We start from the raw sequence: 23,150 nt of genomic DNA on the forward strand, positions 1-23,150 counted from the left end.
CCCGCCTTCCTAGGGAGAAGAAAACTTACTTAGCTCTTCAAGAAATTGCCCTGGAAAGAAGAAAGCAAGCCGTGACTGGTGGAAGATGACTGGTCCCCTCCCCACGCACCCCCACCTTCCCGGCCCCAGGGCGGCCCCAGCCCCAGGGGGCTCAGCCAGCGGTTCCCCTCCTGGATTCTCCGAGGACCCGGAGTTGGCCTTGGGGGCGGAAGAGGAAGGCTGACTGGGCGCTCTGGATCTCGGCCCCCCCACCGACGGGCCCTGCCTGCCGCCCCCACTGCACCTGCGAGCCTTCCATGCAGCCACTCATAGCAGATGACCAAGGCGAGCAGGGGTCCGAGCACCGGAACCAGCACAAACAGGGTTATCTTCCAGCAGGGCACCCTCAGGAAGTGGGGGTCTGAGCCGTGGCCACAGAGCAGAGAGGATTAGCCGGGGTCCCCCACCCCTCCCGCCCTTCTCCGTGTCCTGCGGTCCAAGAACACCAGGCTCTGTGCAGAGTTCAGGGAGCTGGTGAACTCAGATGAGAAAGGCCCTGCATCCTTATTTTCACCAACCTTTAACTGAATTTAGCATTTCTTCCATTAAAAATGGAGGCCCCAAACCAGTCGTCAGCAGTGCCTGTGACTTTATCACCAAAGAAACCACAGATACTTTCATTCCCACTGGAGTTATTGCTGAAATCTCGAAATGCTTGTCAATAGTTTGACAAAGTTATTGCACCTGCTGCTACATTGTTAGTGTGTTTTTGTTATTTAAAGAAACAGTTGTTACTATATTACAAATGGGTTTATATTTTGATACCTGTATTTCAATTCAATGGTTTTCTCTGCAATCGTACCTGTTACGTTTTCTGTGACTGTTTAAAAACCTTATTCTGGGAAAGGGTCCATTAGGCTTCACCAGAATGCCAAGGAGACTCATGGTACAGAAAGACGTAAGACCTTTGCTACTTGAATCCTACAAAACAAAGATCGTGTTCCTCCCTTCTTGGGTTGCAGAGACTGTGTGCGTGGTCTGCATGCTGATGTGATGTCCTAAACACTCGGATGGAGTGCTCCTCGTTCGGGAAGGCTACTCAGAGCAGGGACCATCTGTGCTCTGCCTTAAGGCATCTTATACTTTCTGCAACATCCATCCAACAAGGATGTGGGTGCCCCTCTGTTGCAGGCACGGTCCTTAGGCACTGGGGAATCTGCAGTGAGCAAAAACGACAGGGACTGTGGTCTTGAAGGGCCAACATTGTAAAGGGGCTTGGTGTCTCCTCCAGGAAGCCTTCCCTAATCAATCCTGTAGAGTCACTTGTTCTGTGCTCCTGATGCGTAAGTACTTAGTTCTCCAGCCAATTCATTTCACGTCAACTAGACACCAGGCATGCATGGGATGTTCTGTGTACTTCCCCTCCGTTAACGTCTGCGCAGAGAAACCTTGCACTTGATAGAGCAGGAGTTAGCCCTCGGGGCTGCTGGTGCAGTGCCCGGCACGGAGGAGTGGCACAGGGTGCTTGCCATCATCATCTCACCCGTGACTTCAAGGGAAAGGAAGAGGCAGGAGGCCAGCCCCGAGCAAGGGTTCTATTTCCCTGGTGACCGGGTCCCACTGACACCACGCTGACCAGGGAGGACCAGGTCCTGGCACTTACCAAACGTCCGGTGCAGGTTCTCTGAAAGGGAACACACAGGAAGGGACTCAGTGGGGCATTCGGAGGTTTTCCCTTCCCCTCGGAGCCTCTGTGATTGAATCACTTAAAAAACTTTCTAGTGAGTGACCCCGCGGAGGAAAGGGAACTGCTGAACTCTACCCCGGCTGGTGGCAGAGGAAGGAGTCTCGCTACAATCCATGCGTGGCTGCCGGGGTCTGAAATACTAGTGAGGTCCTGTCTGAAGCAAGCACAGGGTATGGGGACAGAGGCAGAGATGGTCAGAGAAAATGACCACGGCACTGATGCCAAAGGACCAGAGGGAGGGTGATGAAAACTCACCTATCTCTGCTCGAAGTTTTCCTAAAACAGAAAAAGGCAACACTGTTAGTTCTAGCCCTGGCATGAGACAGGGCCCCTCCCACACCCGGTGCCGGGGCCTCCGTGCAGGCGGCTTCTCTGCAGCCCAGGACTGCCCGCAGGGGGTGGATGGGAGAGCCCGGGTTCGGAGCTCTCTCCCTGGCTGCTGTCAGCATGAAACACGAGTCCAGTGGGGGGACAGCAATGGCCCAAATCAGCCTCAGGTGTCCTCACCTCCCGCGCCGGCTCTTCGCCTTGGGCTCGCAGGTTTGCATCATCGACCCCCCCCCCGCCCCCCGCTGGGCTGTCACTTGGTAAATCTAAAGCCACTAACGTCCAAATGCGGAAGGAGACAGGCTCCCAAGTAGACGCTGCATCACAATATTCCTTCCCAGACAGGAGGGAGGCAGGTCCCCCCGCAAGACAAGGTCCATCAGCCCCGCGCTGGATTCAAACCCGAGCGGCCAGACACCATCACAGGTCCCTTCTGCTCAGCCGTGGGAACTGACAGCCTTTTTCACGTGGGGGGAGAAGGGCACCGAGTACCCGGGACGAGTTCAAGGGGAGAGAGAGGGCCCACCCTTACGCCCTCGCACACCCCAGCCCTCCCTGCAGCTTTATGCTCTCACGACCCGGCGGGGGGAGAAGAATCCCAGGGCCCGTGAGCTTTGGCTCAGGGAGAAGGCGCAGGGTGGACGCTCTGGGCACAGAAGAGGAGCTTCACTGATAGCTGAGGCCGGGTCATCCGTGTTGAGCGGAAAACAAGGAGCAAACAAGTTTTGAATGCTGACGATGCGGTGGGGACTTTTGCTCAGGGTCGTTATTTAAACCTCCAGTAGGCGTTGACCTGTCCGACTCGGAGGCTCACGTTCCCTCCGCATGAAGCTGCCAGGTGTGGTCCAGAGACCGCGGGGGGCAGGCCCGCGCCCTGCCAAGGACAGGTGTGTCACCCACCTAACTACTGAACCACCCCAGGCCTCGGGCGCCTCCGCTGTAAAATGGGGCTGTTGGAGGTCGGCCCTACCTCACAGGGAAATGCAAGCACCCGTTACAGAAATGAAAGCATTCGGTGAGACGTCAGATTGTCATTCTGCAGTTTTGAACCCAGAAGTCACTCAAAACTAAACATTAGGCAACAAGCTCCAAGAGGCCAGGGTATTTCAGGGAAGGGGCCCAGCAGTCTGTACCTCTCAGTCTGTGCTGCAGGCAGAGGTAGACGAGGCCCACGGTGATCTGCAGGAGCAGCACGGGGAGGACCGCGATGAGAACCAGCACTCCGGGGCTGATCCAGTAGAAGGGGTCTGAAAGGCAGAGTGGTGCTGCAGCCCCAGGCCCCGCACGGAGCCTGGGGCTGCACCGATTGGAAGAGAGGACACAGAGCTTGAAGGAAAAGTGGGTCTGTTTCCGGGAAGGGCTCGTGGTTTTCCAGGTTCCATACGAGGCCCGTCCCACAGAGCTTGGGAACCAGCCAAGAGACCTGGTGCTCACGGGGCATGGGGAAGGGCTCCACGGGGAGGATGACAAGACTGGACGAGGGAGGCCAGTGCGGAGCCCACAGTCGCGAGGAGAGTACAACACCGCCCGAGCCTGAACGAGGACGGGATGGGGTTAGGGAGGCAGGATCTGTGGAGTTAGAGGGGAAAACCATGCAGTTATTTTTAGTAATCTTTGAACTGAAATTTAGCATTTCTTTTCATTAGCATGTCTGTGGGCAACGCACCACAATACCATGAACAGAACCGTGACTTTGTCATCAGTAAAACCACAGATATTTTCGTATCGCGTTAGAGTTGTCAGAAAAACCTCAAAATATCACTTACGTTTGTCACTAAGTATCAGGGCCACTCCATATCTTGTTGTCGCAACATTTTGATAGCTGTGTTTCAGTACAAATGTGTTTTATTTAATGCATTTAAAACATCCATCTGGGAAGGGTAAAAAAAAAAAGGACGGGGGAGGCCTGGCTGGCTCCGTCAGTAGAGCATGCGACTCTTGATCTTGGGGTTGTGAGTTCGAGCCCCACACTGGGCACAGAATTTACTTAAAAAAAGAGAGAGAGCAGAGGGGTCCGTCGACTTCACCAGTCCAGTTAAGAACCCCTCTTGTGGAGGTTCTGAGACAGTGGGATACGTAGGGTTTGATGACTGAGGGGATGTGGAGTGGGACCACTGATGGGGGGTGGCCTTCGGCTCTGGCTCCCACCTAGAACTTGCCATTCTAGAATCTTGTTCGTTAGCGCCCAAGAGCTCTTCCTGACTAACCTCAGTGAGCCTGCTGGGCTCAGCCCTTGTTCTCTCCTTTCGGGGGTTAGAGAAAGACACGGCCATCAAAGGCAGGGACTAACTGACAGCAAGCAACTGGTCTGGGAGGGTTTATTAGGTATAAACAAAAATCCTTCAAGCTGCAGATTAAGGCTCCTGTCTGTTATGTTCCCCAGAATAAAATGTAGCCGATTCTACTTTCCAAGTTCTCTCTTTTTTTTTTTTAAGATTTTACTTATTTATTTTTTAGAGAGCGAGCGAGAGAGAAACAGCATGAGAGGGGAGAGGGTCAGAGGGAGAAGCAGGCTCCCCGCTGAGCCGGGAGCCCAATGTGGGACTCGATCCCAGGACCCTGGGATCATGACCTGAGCCAAAGGCAGACGCTTAACCATCTGAGCCACCCAGGCGCCCTCTACTTCCCAAGTTCTTATCAGAAGTTCCCTGCAGTTGGGATGCCTGGGGGGCTCAGTCGGTGAAGCGTCTGCCTTCCGCTCAGGTCATGATCCCAGGGCCCGAGGATTGAGTCCCGCGTCGGGCTCCCTGCTCAGTAGGGAGCTTGCTTCTCCCTCTGCCTGTGCGCTCTCTCTCTGACAAATAAATAAATAAAATCTTAAAAAAAAAAAGTTCCCTGCAGCAATGTGATTTAGCAGGTATAGACTTCCATTCTTTGCACACTTTTATACCTTCACAAAGTACTAGGATCATAAAAAACAGAAAAGAAGGAGCCATTAGGGGCCTTCTGATGGAAAGGAGTATACAGCATCACCTATGAATGCTTGGAAAAATAAATTAAACCTGAATCTGATTGTATACTTCTTTCTCCGTTTACAAGAAATACAAGTATGGAGCACCATGCTGAACAGAATGGGAATGAAATCAGCAAACTCTAGGCCATGGGAAACTCCACAGGGCAAACACCAAGGTGTGGATCTTGTGTAGATTAGACTCAGACCAAACAACTGTAAAAATATATTCGTGAAACAATCAGGGGAATTTGAACACAGAGTGGATATTGAGGACCTTAAGGCATTTTTGTTAATTTTAGAAAAGATAGGATAACAGTATTGTGGTTATGTTTGTTTTTTTTTAAAAGAGTTCTTGCATGTGAGCAATACATTCTTTTTTGTTTTCCAAGTAAATTCGACCCCCAATGTGGGGCTGGAAGTCATGACCTTGAGATCAAGAGTCCCTGACCTTGACATCAACAGTCTCGTCCTCCACGGACTGAGCCAGCCAGGTGCCCCTGAGTGACACATTCTTGCGCATTTAGCAAGGGAATGATAATAGGGCCTAGGATTTGCCCCAGTAATTCAGTGGGGGAGGGTGGAGATGAGCGGGTCAGGTGACGGGTCAGGTGAAGCAGGCTGTCTGTCTGTCGTTTGTCCGTCTGCCTGGGTGATTGCTGCAGAAAGGTGGTGGGTCCCTGGAGGCTCATTGTAATAGTCTCTCTGCTTCTGTGATGCTTTTAAGTTTCATAATGAAGTGTTTAAAGAAAGGATTAGAGACACCAGGTAGTAAAATCACAAAAATGCAAGAAAAAAATAAAGTTGGAAAGAAAGATAAAAGACTCTTCAGAGAAGAAGGGGAGGTATTTATCTGCTATAACACAGTCACTGCATTTCAGTCCTCGATTCGGCTCAGATTCCTGCTCCCCTGCGAGGCGGGTGGTCCCTGTTTACTTGTAAAACACTCTTTTTTTAGACTCTCAGGCATGCAGACTCTGAGATGGGAGGAAGGGGGTAGGAATGTTGAAAATCTACCCAAAGAAAAACGTCGTCCCCTGAGGCAGTTTCTTCCTTCCTTCCTTCCTTCCTTCCTTCCTTTCTTTCTTCCTTTCTCTTTCTCTTTCTTTTCTTTCTTTCTTCTTTCTTTCTTCCTTCCTTCCTTCCTTTCTTTTTTCTTTCTTTCTTTCTCTTTCTTTCTTTCCTTTCTTTCTTCTTTCTCTTCCTTCCTCCCTCCCTCCCTCCCTCTCTCTCTCTCTTTCTCTCTTCCCTCCTTCCTCCCTCCCTTTCTTCTTGTCTTTGGGGGTGGGGGCTGTGCTGGGGGGAGGCTGACACAGCACAGGAAGGAGGAAAAGCTGCACACGGTGGTCCTCAGGAGCACACGTCCCTGCAGGTACAACCCCCAGTAGGACCAGCTGTGTGCACAACAGTCTGCGGCACACAAAGCCATTTTCACATCCCGGACACCCTCCTCCAGAAACAGGGCTTTGTTATTGCGCACACAATGCCATCTTCTGGCCGCGACACACAGAAGCGATGGATTGTCCGATGAGCAGGTGCGGAGGAGGGAAAGGACCTTGAGACACTGTTCTTCAGTCGATAGCAGGGAACAGTAAGGCTCCCTCTCCCACCCTGTGCACATCTTAACCAGCCTGTGAGAGGACCAAAAACCAAATGCCAAAATCCCCATCATACAAAAGGCACCAAAAGAGGGAATTCGGAAGGTGGCGTCTTTCTTTCACACATTTGCTCCATTTGTGTATTTACTTGGACCACGTTTGCCAGGAATGCATTTTTCAGTGATGTTCCTTGTCTAATAAAACACCACAAATACATCCACTGAGGTATCCACTGTAGTGGGATTTGGTCATTTTGATCATTTTGGTCATTCCTTAGGAATCGTGCCTTTGTTTATGACAAACCAGGGGACATTCCAAAGCCAAACATGGAAGGAAGAAAGTCCACGTTGACACTGGAATTAACCTTCAGGTTATTCACATCCCCTTCTAGTGGCAAAAAACAATCAGAAATGGATTATTTTGGGTTGTGCTGCTTCTATTTCTCAGCTTTTTTACTTTGGTTTTTATTTTATTAAAAAAATTTTTTTGTTTATGCTTTCTCTATATGTACTCAAAGATGTACTTATTTTCAGCTCTTTTCTATTAACTCATACACATGGCCCTATAATTCTGGTGTCTCCTCTGGCTGGATCACACTCCATCCTCCCTCCTGTCCCTCCTCCCCCAAAGTGAACCACAGTCACTTAACTGTCTTATGGGATCCTTTCATATTTTACTGCAGTGTCTCTGCATGTACACCTGCATCCAGGAACATGCAGTCCCATGCTTGTTCCCTACATCCAACAGCCCCTCACACAGTGCCCCCCAGCCGTGGGGCACAGCCCTAAGACAACCTATCAGGGTCCGGGTAACAGTGCAGATTCCATCATTTCCCTGCTCCTGGCATTGGCTTTGATCCAGCTTCTTCCCCACCCGGACAGCCAGACACAGGAGTGGGATGTTTGGGCTGTAGGGTCGCATCTCCGAGGAGAGAGTGATGAAAGTCTCAGAGGGAGGTCTTCCCCCCGCAGATACTCACCTTCCACTCTCAGTTCCATTGCCGCCTCCTCCTGGTAGGAATGATCCCGGAAGAAGCAGGTGAAACCTCCTTCATCTGCGAACCTCACATTCCGGATCCTGAGGGTCACCTTCCCCTCGCCCATGGTTTCTTTCAGCAGCTCGGTCCGCCCCCGATATTCGGGTGCCTGCTCTGCATCTTGGTCCTTGCCATTTCGGTAGAGATGGACCACCCTGGAGAAGGGGGGCCGGTACCAGCCCACCTCCATGCCTGTGGCGTTCTTCCCGGGATAGATGTGACACGGCAGCTCTGCTTCATCCCCCACCAGCGCCCGGATGGGTTGGCCTGGTCCTATTACTCTGAACTGTCCTGTCCAAGACACCAAAGAAAAGAAACCGAGAGTAACAGGACCTTGACACACAAGCATGTCCCGGGAAGGGCTGCTTCCTAACAGTGAAGGAAGAAGACACTGATTTTACATGGCGTTCTGGAACGGGAGAAGAGAGACCCCCAGTTGTAGAGGTGCTGCGAGTGCCCTGGATGGGAGGAATGTTCTAGCATGTGGTCACTCAGCAGGGCTGCTCACCCTTCTGCCTTCTGTATCCATCTCTGACTCTGCAGCCCAGCCTTTAGGTCCCATCGTGGGATGTGGTCTGGCATCTTGCAGTTTAATTCTTGGGATGGGGGCCCCCTGTCTGAACCTAACCAAGCTGCTCCCTACTTTCCCCTGGTGGGTTTGCTTTTGTCCTTGTTCACACCCTGTTCTGAGGAGGGGAGCCCTTTGAGCACACCCATGTTTTGGACAGATAACATGCAAGACAAGCTGAGGATGAATTGAAGGAGGTGAACCCAGGGAAACTGGCCTTTCTGTCGTCAGGGTCTCCCCAGGGCAGAAATAGAGATAAATCTTACCTGCAGAGCTGCAAGACAGCTGGAGGAGGAGGAGGAGGGAGGGAAGGCAGCTGGGCAAAGAGGACCTCAATAAACTAGCCATCTCCACTGGAACTGGGGACAGAGCGGCCCTGCAGCAGGGTCAGGCCGAGCGGAGGCCCTCGGGGTGCATGTCCCCTACCTCTGACAAAGCCTGAGGGGAGGATCTGGGAGGGCAGCCTCCTGCGAGCTGTGCTGCAGCTGTGCTCCCAGGAAGGGCCGGGTCATCCCTGCCAGGCACTTACACAAAAGGGCTACTGACCCAGGGGATGACCAGGGTTTGCCGTCCCCACCCCCTCAAAGCTGCGGAGCGGAGGCTGCCTGGTACTGCCCCCCACAGCCGCTCCGGGCAGCCCAGCATTCCTGGGGCTTTTGGGGGTGAGCACTGCCTGGGCCTTGGGAAAGGCTGTCGTGTGGTCTGTGAGGTTCCTTCGACCCCTCTCTTCCTGCTGTCCACCAAGGGGGAGGAATTACTGTGGGTTTTAGAAAAGGGAAGGCAGGCATTCTCCCTGACCTCTAACTTCCCTCTCCGATGCACGGCCAAACTCCCTTCCTTATGTTCAGACGTGTGCTGGATCGCTTGGGCGTCGTCAGCTTCCTGTTCCCAGAGAATACGCTTGGGAAAGGCGGGAGCTAAGCACTGCTTGTGCTCAGAGAGGCCAACACGGAGGAGGGGGGTTCATGGAGGTCGGTGGCCGGTGGGCAGCATGGCCATCAGGGCGCTTCTCCCAGCCTTGGCGTCAGGATCTGACTTCCTCACTGTCACAGGGAGAAGTGAGACCTGGAATGGAAATAGGACCTCTTCCCTGCCCTCAGACTCAGCGGATCCCTGAAGAGTAAGACCAGTAGCATCACTGATGGGGAGAACAAAGGCAAAGGGAAAAAAAATTAAACTTTCTTTATACCTGTAGCCCACTGACCAGTCCTTGAAACAGGCAGAGTGACCTTCCTCTGGGAGCTCAGCTGCCTCAATGTTAATACCCTGATGAGGGCAAAAGGCCAACCATAACTTAACATCATCCCGACCCCCAGGATTCTGTAGGTCTACTCTAACATATAAAAATTCCTTTGGAAACTTCCTTTATCTCTAACCCCCCCAAGATACGTGTTGGCAATCATCCCCCAAGCACATGACCCCCTGATATATATCTGAAGGGTCTCATGACTAAGGTTTTATTAGACGGTAATAAATGACTTTTTCCCAACAACAGCTAGCCCCCTCAAGGTCCTGGAAACCTTGCTCCCAAATTCCTTAGAGACTTACACTCCCCCCTAACCCCCTCCCAACTTGAAAGTATACAATGGGCCCCTTCTCATGATCCCAGCGCGGCTCTTTCTGCCCACGGGTCCTGTCCCTGTGCTTTAATAAAACCACCTTTTTGCATCAAAGACATCTCAAGAATTCCTTCTTGGCTGTTTGCTCTTGAACCCCAACATTTTCACATCGATCACCAAATTTGAAAAACATATCTGCCAATCTTCAAGCAAGGCTGTCTCACAAATAAAAAAAAAGGGTCAGGAAGGAGAGTTTAAAGCCATGTTGTCCAACACAGTGGTCACTAGCCACAGTGGTCATTCAAGTTAAAATTAAGTAAGATTTAAAGTTCAGTTCCTTGATTCACCAGCCATGTTTCAAGTGCTCGGCAGCACATGCAGCTAGTGGTAACACACAGGACGGCACGGATGTAAACCATTTTCATCATCACAGAAAATTATATTGGGCAGCACTGTTGAAGGGCTAGGACCTCGACTGGGGTGTACAATTTCTGTTTTTATCCGAGATGAGCCCAAGGAGCTGGGAGAACAGACTGGTCAGCTGAGCCTGGAGTGTCTTGTTCCTCCTTCCTGCAAGGCAGCTGGAGTTGGGCACATGCAGGCTGGCCTGGAGCTGTGAGGGTGAACGTCAAGGTCGGCAGGGGTCAATCAGGTGGGAGGGGCAGGCTCTGTGCTTGCCTGACTGTCTCCCCAGGGGGGAGTCTTTCCTTCCAGAACCTGAAATATCCTGCGATGTTCTTCCTCCATGATGCACATGCAGGGGGGAGAGTTATGCACAAGATACTTCCCTGGGCGGGGCTTGAAATTGTCCAGCACCGTGTGGCTGTCAAAGCTGGATGGGAGATCAGGTGGAGTGCAGCGCTGGGAGAGCAGATGGTCAACAGCTCGCCAATCAGGGGCACCTGGGAGGCTCAGTCGGTTAAGTGGATGCCTTCGGCTCAGGTCATGATCCCAGGGTCCTGGGATCGAGTCCAGCATCGGGCTCCCTGCTCAGCAGAGAGCCTGCTTCTCCCTCTCCCTCTGCTGCTCCCCCTGCTTGTGTGCTCTCTCTCTCTGCTGAATAAATAAATAAAATCTTAAAAAAAGTTAGCCAATCAAAGCCATTTTGGAGAAAGCGCAGCGTCTCTGAAAACTAACGAACAAACACCAAAGAAACACCTTACTAAATGCTTCCCTATGGTGCTGTCCTAAGCGATTTGCTTGTATTAATTCATTTAATCCTTACAATAATAAAACAAATGTTAAACTATTACCATTCTTATTTTACAGATGAGGAAACTGAAGCACAAGAGTTAAGTAACGTGCTCCAGGTCACACCACCACGGAGTGGCAGGGTGGAATCTGAGCCAGGTTTTCTCTCCCCAAACTGGCGCTTGATCAGTGTAGCCCCCTCCTCGGACTCAGCTTCAGGTCCTCTTCTGCCTCAGGTCTCTGGAAAGCGGGTGGACCCTGGAGCTGGGGGAGCTGTCCCAAGGACGACGGGATCTCTGTGCAAAGGTGATGTGAACAAGAGGAGGGGGCCGCCAGGAAAAAGAATCTGGTAGTGTCACCATTTACAAAACTCTGGGTATAGGAGTGTCAGGTTTTTGCTGGGCATGGAGATGAGGTACAGGAGTAGATGTGGTGAAGCTGCCCTGCGTTGGTCAGAGCTGGGCATTTCCCTTAGTGCTTAAATGTTACTTTAACTGATTTTGTGCAGCATATGTTCTGTGATTTCACCGGCATCCTTGGGTTGTTCTTGTGTGTATTTCTCTCCTCAGTGAGTTCCACTTTATCTGCTCTTCTCACCATGTTTGATCGCAGCCTGGGGACACGGTCATGCTGGCAGAACGGCATACCGTACACAACGACGGTGGAAGCCCTCCGGAAGAGGTAGCTTACTCAGGTAGTAATGCAGTGAGAGTGCTGTGTAGCTCTCCCAGACACGGTGTTCAATGCGTGTCTTACACAAAGGACGACAGACCCACTGTTCTGCTTCTTGTGTTCGCTTAACAAGGCGTCATTCCACAGGAACACATAATTTAGCTCTCTTGCGCTTCCAAAAATTAATTCTTTTTTTTAAAAAAGATTTTATTTATTTATTTGACGGAGAGAAAGATAGCCAGGGAGGGAACACAAGCTGGGGGAGTGGGAGAGGGAGAAGTAGGCTCCCCGCCGAGCAGGGAGCCCGATGCGGGGCTCCATCCCAGGACCCTGGGACCATGACTTGAGCCGAAGGCAGATGCTTAACGACTGAGCCACCCAGCCCCCCCAACTTAATTCTTGTTTATTTCGTCATTCATATGCTTTTGTTTCAAAATCTAAAAGGTATAAAATAATGTTCCTTGAAAACCTCCCTCCCAGCCACCCGGAGCCAACATATTTCTCTGAATCCTTCCACATATGTGCCACTGAAGGAGACTCCAGGAGAAATCACTCCCCTCATCTTGCATTTTTAAAAACATAAATGGTAATTTTTTTAAAAAGTAAACCCTACACTCAACATGGGGCTCAAATTCACAACTCCAAGATCAAGAGTAGCATGCTCTACCCACTGAGCCACCAGGTGCCCCATAAGTGATAATAATTTATCTTAGAGACCTTTCCATACTAGTACCTAAAGAACATACCCATTATTTTATACAGCTACACAGTATTTTATTGCATGAATGTATCAAACTTACTTAACTAGTTTCCAAGAACATTTAGGTTGTTTCAATTTTTTAAGTGTCTATTTTACTGGCTTAAATAAAAATGTATTTAATTAATTTAAATTAATCAATATTTCATAGAAAATCTTATGTGTTAAGCTTTGTATTAGGTGCGGATAATAAAAGTTTCAGGAACACAGATAGGTTTTTGCCTTCCTGTAAATTATATTCCTATTACATTACAGCTAGATACGTTTTTTGTTTTTTGTTTTTTTTTTTTAAAGATTTTATTTATTTATTTGAGAGAGAGAGAATGAGAGACAGAGAGGATGAGAGGGAGGAGGGTCAGAGGGAGAAGCAGACTCCCTGCCGAGCAGGGAGCCCGATGCGGGACTTGATCCTGGGACTCCAGGATCATGACCTGAGCCGAAGGTAGTCAACTTAACCAACTGAGCCACCCAGGCGCCCCGCTAGATATGTTTTTTAAAAAAAGATTTTATTTATTTGAGAGAGAGAGAGAGAGAAAAAGCAGAAGCGGGGTGGGGGGCAGGAGTGGAGGGAGAGAGAGAGAGAAGCGGAACCCTCACTGAGCAGGGAGCCCACCCCACTTGCCCCTGCAGGGCTCGATACCAGGACCCTGAAATCATGACCTGAGCCAAAGAGCTATATTCTAGTTATATGTCACCAAAGGGCACAAGTCACAGAATATCAGGCCATCATTTTCATATAATGAAATGCTCTTACATATAATTTGCTAATGAATATTGGTCTGCTAGGGCCAGCTACATAAAGTGAGGGGCCCTGTACCAAGTGAAACTATGAGTCCCTTTGTCCAAATAGCAAGAAAGAAGCCTTTCCTTTCTTGTGTGTTCACTCTTGATCTGTCTTGGTGTCACGTTTTTGCTTTTGCTATTTAATGTCACATTCCTTCAGGGACACAGATACTTGAGGCCCTGAGCCAGGCTTGTCTAGACAGGTGTGCATACCTGACCCTTCCTTTCCCCTTTGCCCTGGTCCCTCCTGGGAAAACACTGTACAGAGGGTGGCGGTGTCTCCTTGGGGGGGTGTGGGAGGCAGCTGAAAACCAGTCCTGCAGATGCTGGGAGGCATGAACAGCAAGACCAAGCTTGAGCATGGGCTCCAAGCTCCTGGTGCAATCTCTTTGGACTTCACTTACAAAACACACATTGAAAGAAGAGATGGCGGGCGCCTGGGTGGCTCAGTTGGTTAAGCGACTGCCTTCGGCTCAGGTCATGATCCTGGAGTCCCGGGATCGAGTCCCGCATTGGGCTCCCTGCTCGGCAGGGAGTCTGCTTCTCCCTCTGACCCTCTTCCCTCTCGCACTCTCTGTCTCTCACTCTCTCTCAAATAAATAAATAAAATCTTAAAAAAAAAGAAAAGAAAAGAAAGAAGAGATGGCTAAGAATTTCAAGGTGATGACACAGAGCGTGAGAAGCCAGTGCATGGCCCCTCCTCCTCCAAAGCATGGGGCAGTGTGAGTGTCCTGGCTGCTTGCCCACGAGGTTCACTGCCTTCCACATGAGTGGAGTTGCTAGTTCAAGAAGCATGTGCACTTGTCATTTTAATAAGCACTGATGAATTGCCCTGCACCAAGGTGTATCCTTTGTTCCAGTGTAGGAGGGCGATTCCGAGAATTACGGGTGTGACTCCCTGTGAGCTGTGATCCCACACAATGAGCACTCTGTGCTGTGTTAATGCTCACCCACACCGATTTTTTCTTCTGGGACTGCCTCTAGTGGTGTAAATAGCAAGAGGAATGTGACATTTCCTTTTCCACTTCTGTGGCTCTATTTCCATGCATTTGTGTTTAAGTTGGTCTGGAGAGTCCTGGAGGCTCAGTGACTGATGGACTGTAAAGGGTCTGACTTATATCCATTTAGCCAGGTGTTTCCAGGTGGGCGGGAGGACCGAGAACACAGTCTGGATCAACCTGGCGCAGGTGACGAGCGAGCGAGCGCTGGTAGCTGTGAGCGTGCGTGTTGCCACAGGCCTTTGTAGACACTGGTGTGTTTACGCAAGTGACCCACAGGGCAGAAGAATACGAACAACAATGTTCTGCCAAAGGTTTACATTTTATCTATCAACATTTCCCCCACTTTTGTGTCTTCCCTGTTATTATTCTGAAATCCAACCGTATTTTCCTCTTTTATAAAGAAAAGCATCCAGCTTGTTATAAATCAGGTGAGTCGGGGCGCCTGGGTGGCTCAGTCGGTTAAGCCACTGCCTTCGGCTCAGGTCACGATCCTGGAGTCCCGGGATCGAGTCCCGCATCGGGCTCCCTGCTCGGCGGGGAGTCTGCTTCCCCCTCTGACCCTCCTCCCTCTCACGCTCTCTGTCTCTCATTCTCTCTCTCGCAAATAAATAAATAAAATCTTAAAAAAAAAAAATCAGGTGAATCAGGCACTTGGGCGAGATGGGTTGTTCCGCGGAAGAGGCATGGAGCGGTTTTGTATGGTCCCGGCGGCGTAGAAGGGTCAGGTGCAGGCCCTGGGAGGCCGATTTCAGTTCAGCACACAGAGGACGCTTCTGTTGGAGCCGTCCAAGCGGACCCCCCGGACCGGGCGCGCTTCCCGTTCTTCCCACTGCTGGAGCGTCACGCCGACGCCGAGGAGGTTAGGCCAGGTGACCCCATGGCCTTTTCCGAGCTGTACGATCCTGCAAGAATATAATTCCTTCCCCCATCTTTCTCCCCCGGGCTAGTTCGCCTCCTTTCCGTCCCCCTGGCGCTTTGCTGTTCGCCCACACGGTGGCAGGATCCGCGGGCGGAGGCCCGAGCGCGCCCCGGGTTGCCCGGCGACGGTGACGTCACGACCCCGCCGCCGAGAATTGGTTGCCGAGCCGCTGGGGGCGGGGAAGAGGCGGTGGGAGCCGCGGGCGGAGGCCCGAGCGCGCCCCGGGTTGCCCGGCAACGGTGACGTCACGACCCCGCCGCCGAGAATTGGTTGCCGAGCCACTGGGGGCGGGGAAGAGGCGGAGGGATCGGCAGGTGAGAGCCGCGCGGGGTCCGATCCAGGTCGCCGCGCGTCTCCCGGCCGCGGTCCGACCTGGACGCCGCGCACTCACCGGGCAGCACTCACCTACCCAGGGCCCGCTGGGCTCCACGGGACTGCCTGACGCTGGGAAAAGGCGCTGCTGAACGTTTTGGAACTGGGCAGCTGCCATGTCGCTGCCTGGCAATTAGTCTTTTCCCGCAGAGAAATCCGTGTAGGGGACAGTCGCATTCTTGGAGCTCTGGCACAAAGATGTCCCGTTCTAGCACCTGGAGGACCCTGCGTCTCCACGTGGAGGATGTATAGAAGCTTGCACCTGAGCGTCAGATGCACATTCCAGCCTCAGTTTCTCTACTGTGACAGGGGGACTACCCCCCCACGCCCACGCCCACGCCGTGGGCTTGACGGGAGGAATAACTGAGACAGGGACACGAGGTGCTAGGCCTGAGTCTGGCCGCTTTAGGACCATAATAGCAGCCGCTGTGCACAGAAAGTGAGGTCGGGAGGGCAGGACTTTCTCCTGTTTTCCCAGCTCCCTCCTCGGGGGATACATAACAGAAGAAGTGTGCTGGAGGAATGAATGACAAAGCGGACCCCAGCCTCTGTGCTCTCCACCCTATCAGGCTGTGGGGACACTTCCTGCGCTCTAGCCCCAGGGGTCAATATTTGCACTTTTACTTGATCTAGATCACACCAACTTGTTGACTCAGATATTAGTGGTTTTGTTTTGTTTTAAAGATTTTATTTATTTGACAGACAGAGACAACACAAGCAGGGAGTGGGAGAGGGAGAAGCAGGCTCCTGGCCGAGCAGGGAGCCCGATGCGGGGCTCGATCCCAGGACCCTGGGATCATGATCTGAGCCGAAGGCAGACGCTTAATGACTGAGCCTCCCAGGCGCCCGGACATTAGTGGCTTTGAATTCTGGGTTAAGGGCTTTGTGTGCTGAAGAGGAGCTTCAGGGGTCGGCTGGCCTGGAGGGAACGGCTCTGCTGCTTTCAGGGCCAGGCACAAAGATAGATCACAGGGGCCAGTGTTTCCTCCCTCCCCTCCCTGCTCTCTTTTCTCCCGGTTCCTCGCTGGACTCACAGGTCCGGGAAAGGTGTCCTTCTTGTGCGCCATCTTCCCCTTGCTCCCAGAAGGGGCACGCTGCTTTTCCCCAGCAGCAATGGTGGGTCTCTGTGTATATGCCAGGACGTATGTGCGCTGGTGCACCCACAGCGAACACGTCTGGGGACCGCTCAGGGATCCTCCGAGTGCAAATTAGGAAGCTGACGTCCACGTTTTGAAACCTGAGCCAAATCAGGGGCGCCTCAGTGGCTGGGTCGGTTAAGCCTCGACTCTTGATTTCTGCTCAGGTCCTGGTCTCAGGGTCCTGAAATCGAGTCCCGTGTTGAGCTCTGCCCTGAGTGGGGAATCGTCTCGGGATTCGCTCTCTCTCTTTCTCTGTGCCCCTTGCCACCCCCCTTTCTCTCAAATAAATCAATGAATACATCTTTAAAAAAATAAAAATAAAAACTTGAGCCAAATCAAATTGAACTAAACTGAGTCTTTTTTGGGCGTCTACGGCCATACCACCCTGAACGCACCCGATCTCGTCTGAACCTTGTTTTTTGAACATAGTAATAACTTTATTTTCAAAGAAACCTAGAATGTTTATTTTATAAATCTGAAAAATGTTTTTTCCTTTTGTATTTATTCTTTTTAGTTTTTCCCCATTTTAAAATTTAAACTCAATTAACATATAATGTATTATTGGTTTGAATGAAACTTTTTTTTAAAAAGATTTTATTTATTTATTTGAGAGGGAGAATGAGAGAGAGAGCACATGAGAGGGGGGAGGGTCAGAGGGAGAAGCAGACTCCCTGCCGAGCAGGGAGCCCGATGCGGGACTCGATCCAGGGACTCCAGGATCATGACCTGAGCCGAAGGCAGTCGCTTAACCAACTGAGCCACCCAGGCGCCCTGAATGAAACTTTTGACGGCCATTTTGACCAACTGGGGGTTTGGTCCCCATTTGCCCTTGGTTCTCAGAGGCACGGGGAATGGTTGCTATTACTAAGTCACTCCATAAAGGAGGCAAACGTAGTTATGGTTTTACCCCAGAAAAAATATTATGTGTGTGTGTGTGGGGGGGGGGTAACTATGTTAATATGTTTGTAAGATTTTTAATATGCTTCTTGAAACTGTTGATTCAGTTACTGACTTGCTGACACCCCAGAAGTCTAACCAGCTCAGCCTGTTAATGCCATTCCCTCAACCAGGATGAGGGCTTCGTAGGAAGCCAGTAAGTGATGAAGGGGACTGGCGAGTGTGGAGTTGAATGTGGACATGTGTGTGTCTGGGGGTGGGTGGGGGAGATGTGGACGCAGGGGCTTTGTGTTGCTATGGTTATACTTCTGAGGTGAGTCCAACGAGCCCAACAGGGCTTTCTGCCCAGTTAGGGTTAATCAGGGTTACACACTATTATTGCATTCAAACCAGGGAGAGGACACTGCTCCAAAGCTTACCAGAAACGGGAGATGTCATTTTTATTTCCTATACCGTTTGATATATTTTCACAGTGAGCATATGGTCTTTATAATATATATATATATTTTTAAGTTACAAAACAAACAAACCTGAAGCAGCTCCGTAGTAGGGAAAATGCTCAATTTCGGAAGACCGAAGGCTCTCCTGGTCATTGGCGCCATCTAATGGTCACACTGACTTATTGCTCTGATGGCGGACCCATAGCAGGTGCAGGGTCCATCCACTTGCCTGAAGTTCAGCTGGGAGGAGCCGGAGGTGAGAGCGCGCAGGGGTCGTTCCTCAAGGTTGCCCACAGTTTATATTCACTGGCCAATTAATCCATCGATGAACTCCTGTTCAAGGACCTGCTGGTGTGTAACATACTGAATCGAATGCCAGTCAGTGGAGGAAATACTCTTTTGCCTTCATGCGGAGTTTTTAACGTCCTCAAAACGTTTTCCATGATTGTATGTGTCCCTTACAATAATATGTGATCAATAAGTGGATCAAATAGCTATATTGAGATGAGGCAACTGAGGCCAGAGGAGTTGTGAGGAGCCCAATGTGGGCCAGACCTGGAAGCCTGGGCCCCAGATACAGACCGGGGTCCTTTGCCAGGCACGTCTGCTGCCCACGAACAGAGGCTTGGTTTATATCAGGTGCTTCAACGGGGCCCATGACCTAGTGGTTCCCTAACCTTTCTCTACCATTTCTATAGCTTTTGTTATGGTTTCTATACCTTTTTTATTATTTGCCCCAACTTGAACTCTGTTTGGAGAGGTGATTTTTTTTTTAAAGATTTTATTTATTTATTTGAAGGAGAGAGAATGAGAGAGAGAGAGCACATGACAGCGGGGAGGGTCAGAGGGAGAAGCAGACTCCCTGCTGAGCGGGGAGCCCGATGCGGGACTCGATCCCGGGACTCCAGGATCATGACCTGAGCCGAAGGCAGTCGCTTAACCAACTGAGCCACCCAGGCGCCCCTGGAGAGGTGATTTTTAGCAACAAAGCTAACTTTATGCACAATTCATTTCTGTTATTAATCAAACATATTTTAAAGGTTTGATTTATTTATTTGAGAGAGAGCACGCGAGTAAAAGCCGGGGGGAGTGGCAGAGGGAGAGGGAGAAGCAGACTCCACATCTGGGAAATGATGTATGTATAAAGTTATTCAATGCAGTATTATTTGTAATTGCAGAAGATTGTAAACATCCTAGGGTCTATTAAAAGTGGACTGATTGGAGCACCTGGGTGTCTCAGTCAGTTGAGCGTCGGCCTTCAGCTGGGGTCATGATCCCGAGGTCCTGGGATTGAGCCCTGTGTTGGGGGGGGGGGTCCCTGCTCAGCAGGGAGCCTGCTTCTCTCTCTCCCCCCGCTGTGCTCTCTCTCTCTCTCAAATAAATAAATAAAATCTTTTTTAAAAAGTGGACTGATTAAATAAACTATGAGACAGCCATGCAGTGGAGGAATATTTAGCTATCATAAGGCAAGAGGGAGCTCTCTGTTTATCACTGTGGAATTCTTGCCTCAACTACAGTACTCTACTGTACTTACAGTCTCGAAGGGGAAACACATTTGTTTAAACAGCTGGAATCTCGGGGCGCCTGGGTACCTCAGTTGGTTGGGTGACTGTTTTCGGCTCAGGTCATGATCCTGGAGTCCCTGGATCGAGTCCCTCATCGGGCTCCCTGCTTGGCGGGGAGTCTGCTTCGCCCTCTGACCCTATCCCCTCTCATGTGTTCTCTCTCTCTCTCATTCTCTCTCTCTCAAATAAATAAATAAAATCTTAAAAAAAAATAGACAGCTGGAATCTCTCTCTTGAAGGATGCATAAGACACAATCCTGTCCATCAGGAGGCCTGGCAAGGACATCTCTTCGTTTTTTTAAAGTTTATTTAAGTCATCTGTACCCCCTACGTGAGGTTCGAATTCATGACCCTGAGATCAAGAGTCGCTGGCTTCTCTGACTGAGCCAGCCAGGGGGCCCCCAGGACATCTGTTCTGCATCCACTGTGAGGTGTCTGAGCTGAGATGTGCCCACAGTGAATTTAGGGGCATAAAGAGCGCTACCTGTTTTTGAGGGCCTCTGTGGGCTAGGGACTTTCACATGGGTGATTTGTCAGTCAATCCCTACACCACCACCAGAGGGATACACTATTATCCCCATTTTAAGAATGAGGGAGGTGAGGGGCCCAGAGAGGCCAAGCAATGTTTTGCAAGTCCTGGGGAGGTGGATTCTGGGGTGCTTCCTGGTCAGTTTGGGCCTGGGTGCAGGAGCTGTGCCCAGACAGGAGAGATCTGAGAGTCTGGGCGTAGCACTCGGAGAGGAGGCTCACCACCTTCCTGAGCTTGCTGCTTCCCCCAGCTGGGGCATTGCGAATGGTTACTGGTAGAGGATGTGGGAAAGTGTGCACTCTGGGCTGCGGAATCAGGAAAGCTCCATGCTTCTGTTTGTAAATCGACCACACACCACAGACTGTGGCTGCTGCTTTGTAACCTGACACATAGACCCTTACTTTCTTGGAGGACTGGATCATCGTTCCTCTTTCATCTACTTGTCTCCCATAATAAAATTTTAAGCACTAACATTTGTCAGTGTTTCAGGCTTACAGAGCACTCTAGCTTGTTTGAGCCTCATAACGATGTCCTGAATCAAGTGAGCAGACAGGGGGTGGTCCCGCATTGACAGGAAAAGAAGCCGGGGGTCAGGGAACTGAAGTTGCTCACTCACACCAGCTGCTATTTCCTGGCCCACACAGCAGACTGGACTCCAGGTTTTTGGGTTTTGGATTTTACCTTTTTTACCTATGCTTTGCCTCCCTTTATCTCAAAGAATTTCATGAATTATATTGCCTGTGAAACTGTCATACAACTGAGAAAAGCAGATGTGACTATATCCCACTCTTCATGTCTTCTCACCCTCTCTCTCAAAACTCAGAGGAGGAAATCACTCAGGAGTTAAACTCAAGAGAAATGGTTGTACCTCTGTTTTGAGCTATTTCTTGTTCTCCTCCCCGCTTGTGCTCTTTCACAACCTCTGTCTCTCTCTCTAAAATAAATAAATAAAATCTTAAAAAAATAAGAAACTAAAAAAGTGAAGGGTACTTGCTTGATACATTTCCTCATACAACTGGACATTTTCCCACCATGGCTTCACTTGGGTTGGATGTAGGAGAGAGAATGCAAGCACAGCATCAGATCTAGGATTGAGGGTATCTAGTGCAGGAGGAAGAGGTGAGAGCCCTGTCTCAGGGGCTGGCTGCTTGACAAAAAACAGGGACAATGGGCCACCAGTCCTTTTCCTAAGGTCCATTGGCTCTTGTTTCCTTCCTTCCTTCCTTCCTTTCTTGTCTCCTCCCCCTTTCCTACTTGTAATTACCCAGACAGGATGAAAGTTTGCTCTCGACAGAGCTGGAAATTCTCCACTTTTGCCCCTATTTCATAGCAGGATTTTGGGGGTATGACCAGAGAGGCTGATCTTTGGAAAGGCACGTTCCTAAGAGCAGTAGGAAGAGCAGCAAGACCATCTTCCCGGTACCATGTTGTTTGCTAATAGGCTGCCGTGAGCCACCATGCGTGCTGCCATGTGGACGAGAACTTGCACGCTCCAGAAGTCCTACCTGTAGGGCTGTTGGAGGACGTGTGGTGGCAGGATTTAAATGTGTGGAGGAGGTACCACGATCATGGCCCGTGGAAGAAAGCATCTCATGTCACCAGTGCCTAGGAGATCTGTGACAAACAACAGAGACCAGCAACAGGTTCACAGGCTTGGCAACTGGTGAGATAATCCCACACCGTGGAGTGAAAACTGATCTTTGAGTCAGAAGATGTTTTTGTTTTTTTTTAAAGATTTTATTCATTTATTTGACAGAGAAAGACACAGCGAGAGAGGGAACACAAACGGGGAGTGGGAGAGGGAGAAGCAGACTCCCCGCCGAGCAGGGAGCCCGATGTGGGACTCGATCCCGGGACTCCAGAATCATGACCTGAGCCAAAGGCAGTCGCTTAGCCAACTGAGCCACCCAGGCGCCCAGAAGATGTTTTTGTTGATTGATCTTTCATTATGCTTCTAACCAGGTAGCAGGCACTGTGCAGTTCTTGTGGTGGGGAGGAAATGAGCACCATGCTCAGGGTCCCTGCTCCCATGGAGCTTAAGGTCCGGTCAGGAAGTCAGGTATTAAATAAATGGTTTTATAATTTAAAAAAAAATTACCGCTGAGATGAAAGCTGTGCTGGGAAAGCACCTGGCTGGTGGGGTGGGGTCTCCAGGAGGTGACTAAAGCGGTTAATGAGAAGAAGATGGCACGGGGTGTGCAGGCTGAAGAGGGTGTGTCCAGGCTGCTTGCTCCCTGAGCTGAAAGTATTTGGGCAAAGTCAAAGAATGCAATCAGGCCATTATGGCTGGAGCACCATCAGCAAGAGGGAGGAGCAGAGGCCTGGGCTGGAGCCTCAGCTCTGCTGGCATTGGCTGTGTGACCTTGGGCAGGTCCTCTCACCTTTCTGAGCCGCAGCTTTCTCTTCCGAAAATGGATCATAATAATAACACAGTGCACAGAGACAGTTGGGGGAATTAAGACAGATAATGTGAGTTGCTTGTAGGTGATGCACCAAAAAGTAGTATGTCTCTGCACTGATCTAAGTGTAATAAATACTGAAAGCTTCCGAAGGTGTGTATGAGTCACGTTGGCTTTCAGAATTTCAGAGTGACGGCTTGGAAAGACAAGGAAGGAAAGTTAAAACTCAGCAGGTGTTTGCTTACATCGCTAAAGGCAGAGCTTGCCTCACATCTGTCCCAGGCTTTCCTTTCTGCTCAGATTAGAATTGTCCACTTGGGTCCCTGGACAGGGCAGGACCCATCCCACCCACTGCAATAGGGTCACAATTTCCATACAAGGTCATTATGGGGGTCCTTGCTGGTGTTTTTATAGTATTTCCATAAATGAAATCTTTAGTCTGTTGCCTCAGATTTGTTCACTTGACTCCTAAAATGTCCATTTGTGAATCTTTTTTCATGTTTGTACACTGTTCCACACACCCTATTCTGTAATTCCAAAACCCACAGTGCTCTGAAAAGCAAAAATTTTGTTTTTAACTCATTTGGTGGCAAGACCAGATGTGAAGGTATTCATGGTCTTTATTTACTGCACCTAATGTTAATAATCATGTATTTTGGGGCACCTGGGTGGCACAGTCAGTTGAGTGACTGAGTCTTGGTTTCGGCTCAGGTCTCGATCTC

At 50.3% G+C, this 23,150-nt stretch overlaps 1 protein-coding gene across 1 annotated transcript; it reads right to left on the reverse strand.

Moving 5' to 3' along the window:
• Positions 1–9: 9 nt before the first annotated feature.
• Positions 10–8,669, reverse strand: MOG (myelin oligodendrocyte glycoprotein). The gene is made up of 7 exons (XM_021697258.1): positions 8,472–8,669; positions 7,581–7,928; positions 3,187–3,300; positions 1,982–2,002; positions 1,643–1,663; positions 284–400; positions 10–50 (listed from the first exon to the last, which is right to left on the reverse strand). The coding sequence occupies exons 1-7, from the start codon at positions 8,551–8,553 to the stop codon at positions 10–12; spliced, it is 744 nt and encodes a 247-aa protein (XP_021552933.1). The 5' UTR covers positions 8,554–8,669.
• Between the last annotated feature and the right edge of the window lie 14,481 nt (positions 8,670–23,150).

This window comes from Neomonachus schauinslandi, chromosome 8 (assembly GCF_002201575.2).
Source record: "Neomonachus schauinslandi chromosome 8, ASM220157v2, whole genome shotgun sequence".
In the NCBI taxonomy this organism is placed as follows: domain Eukaryota; kingdom Metazoa; phylum Chordata; class Mammalia; order Carnivora; family Phocidae; genus Neomonachus; species Neomonachus schauinslandi.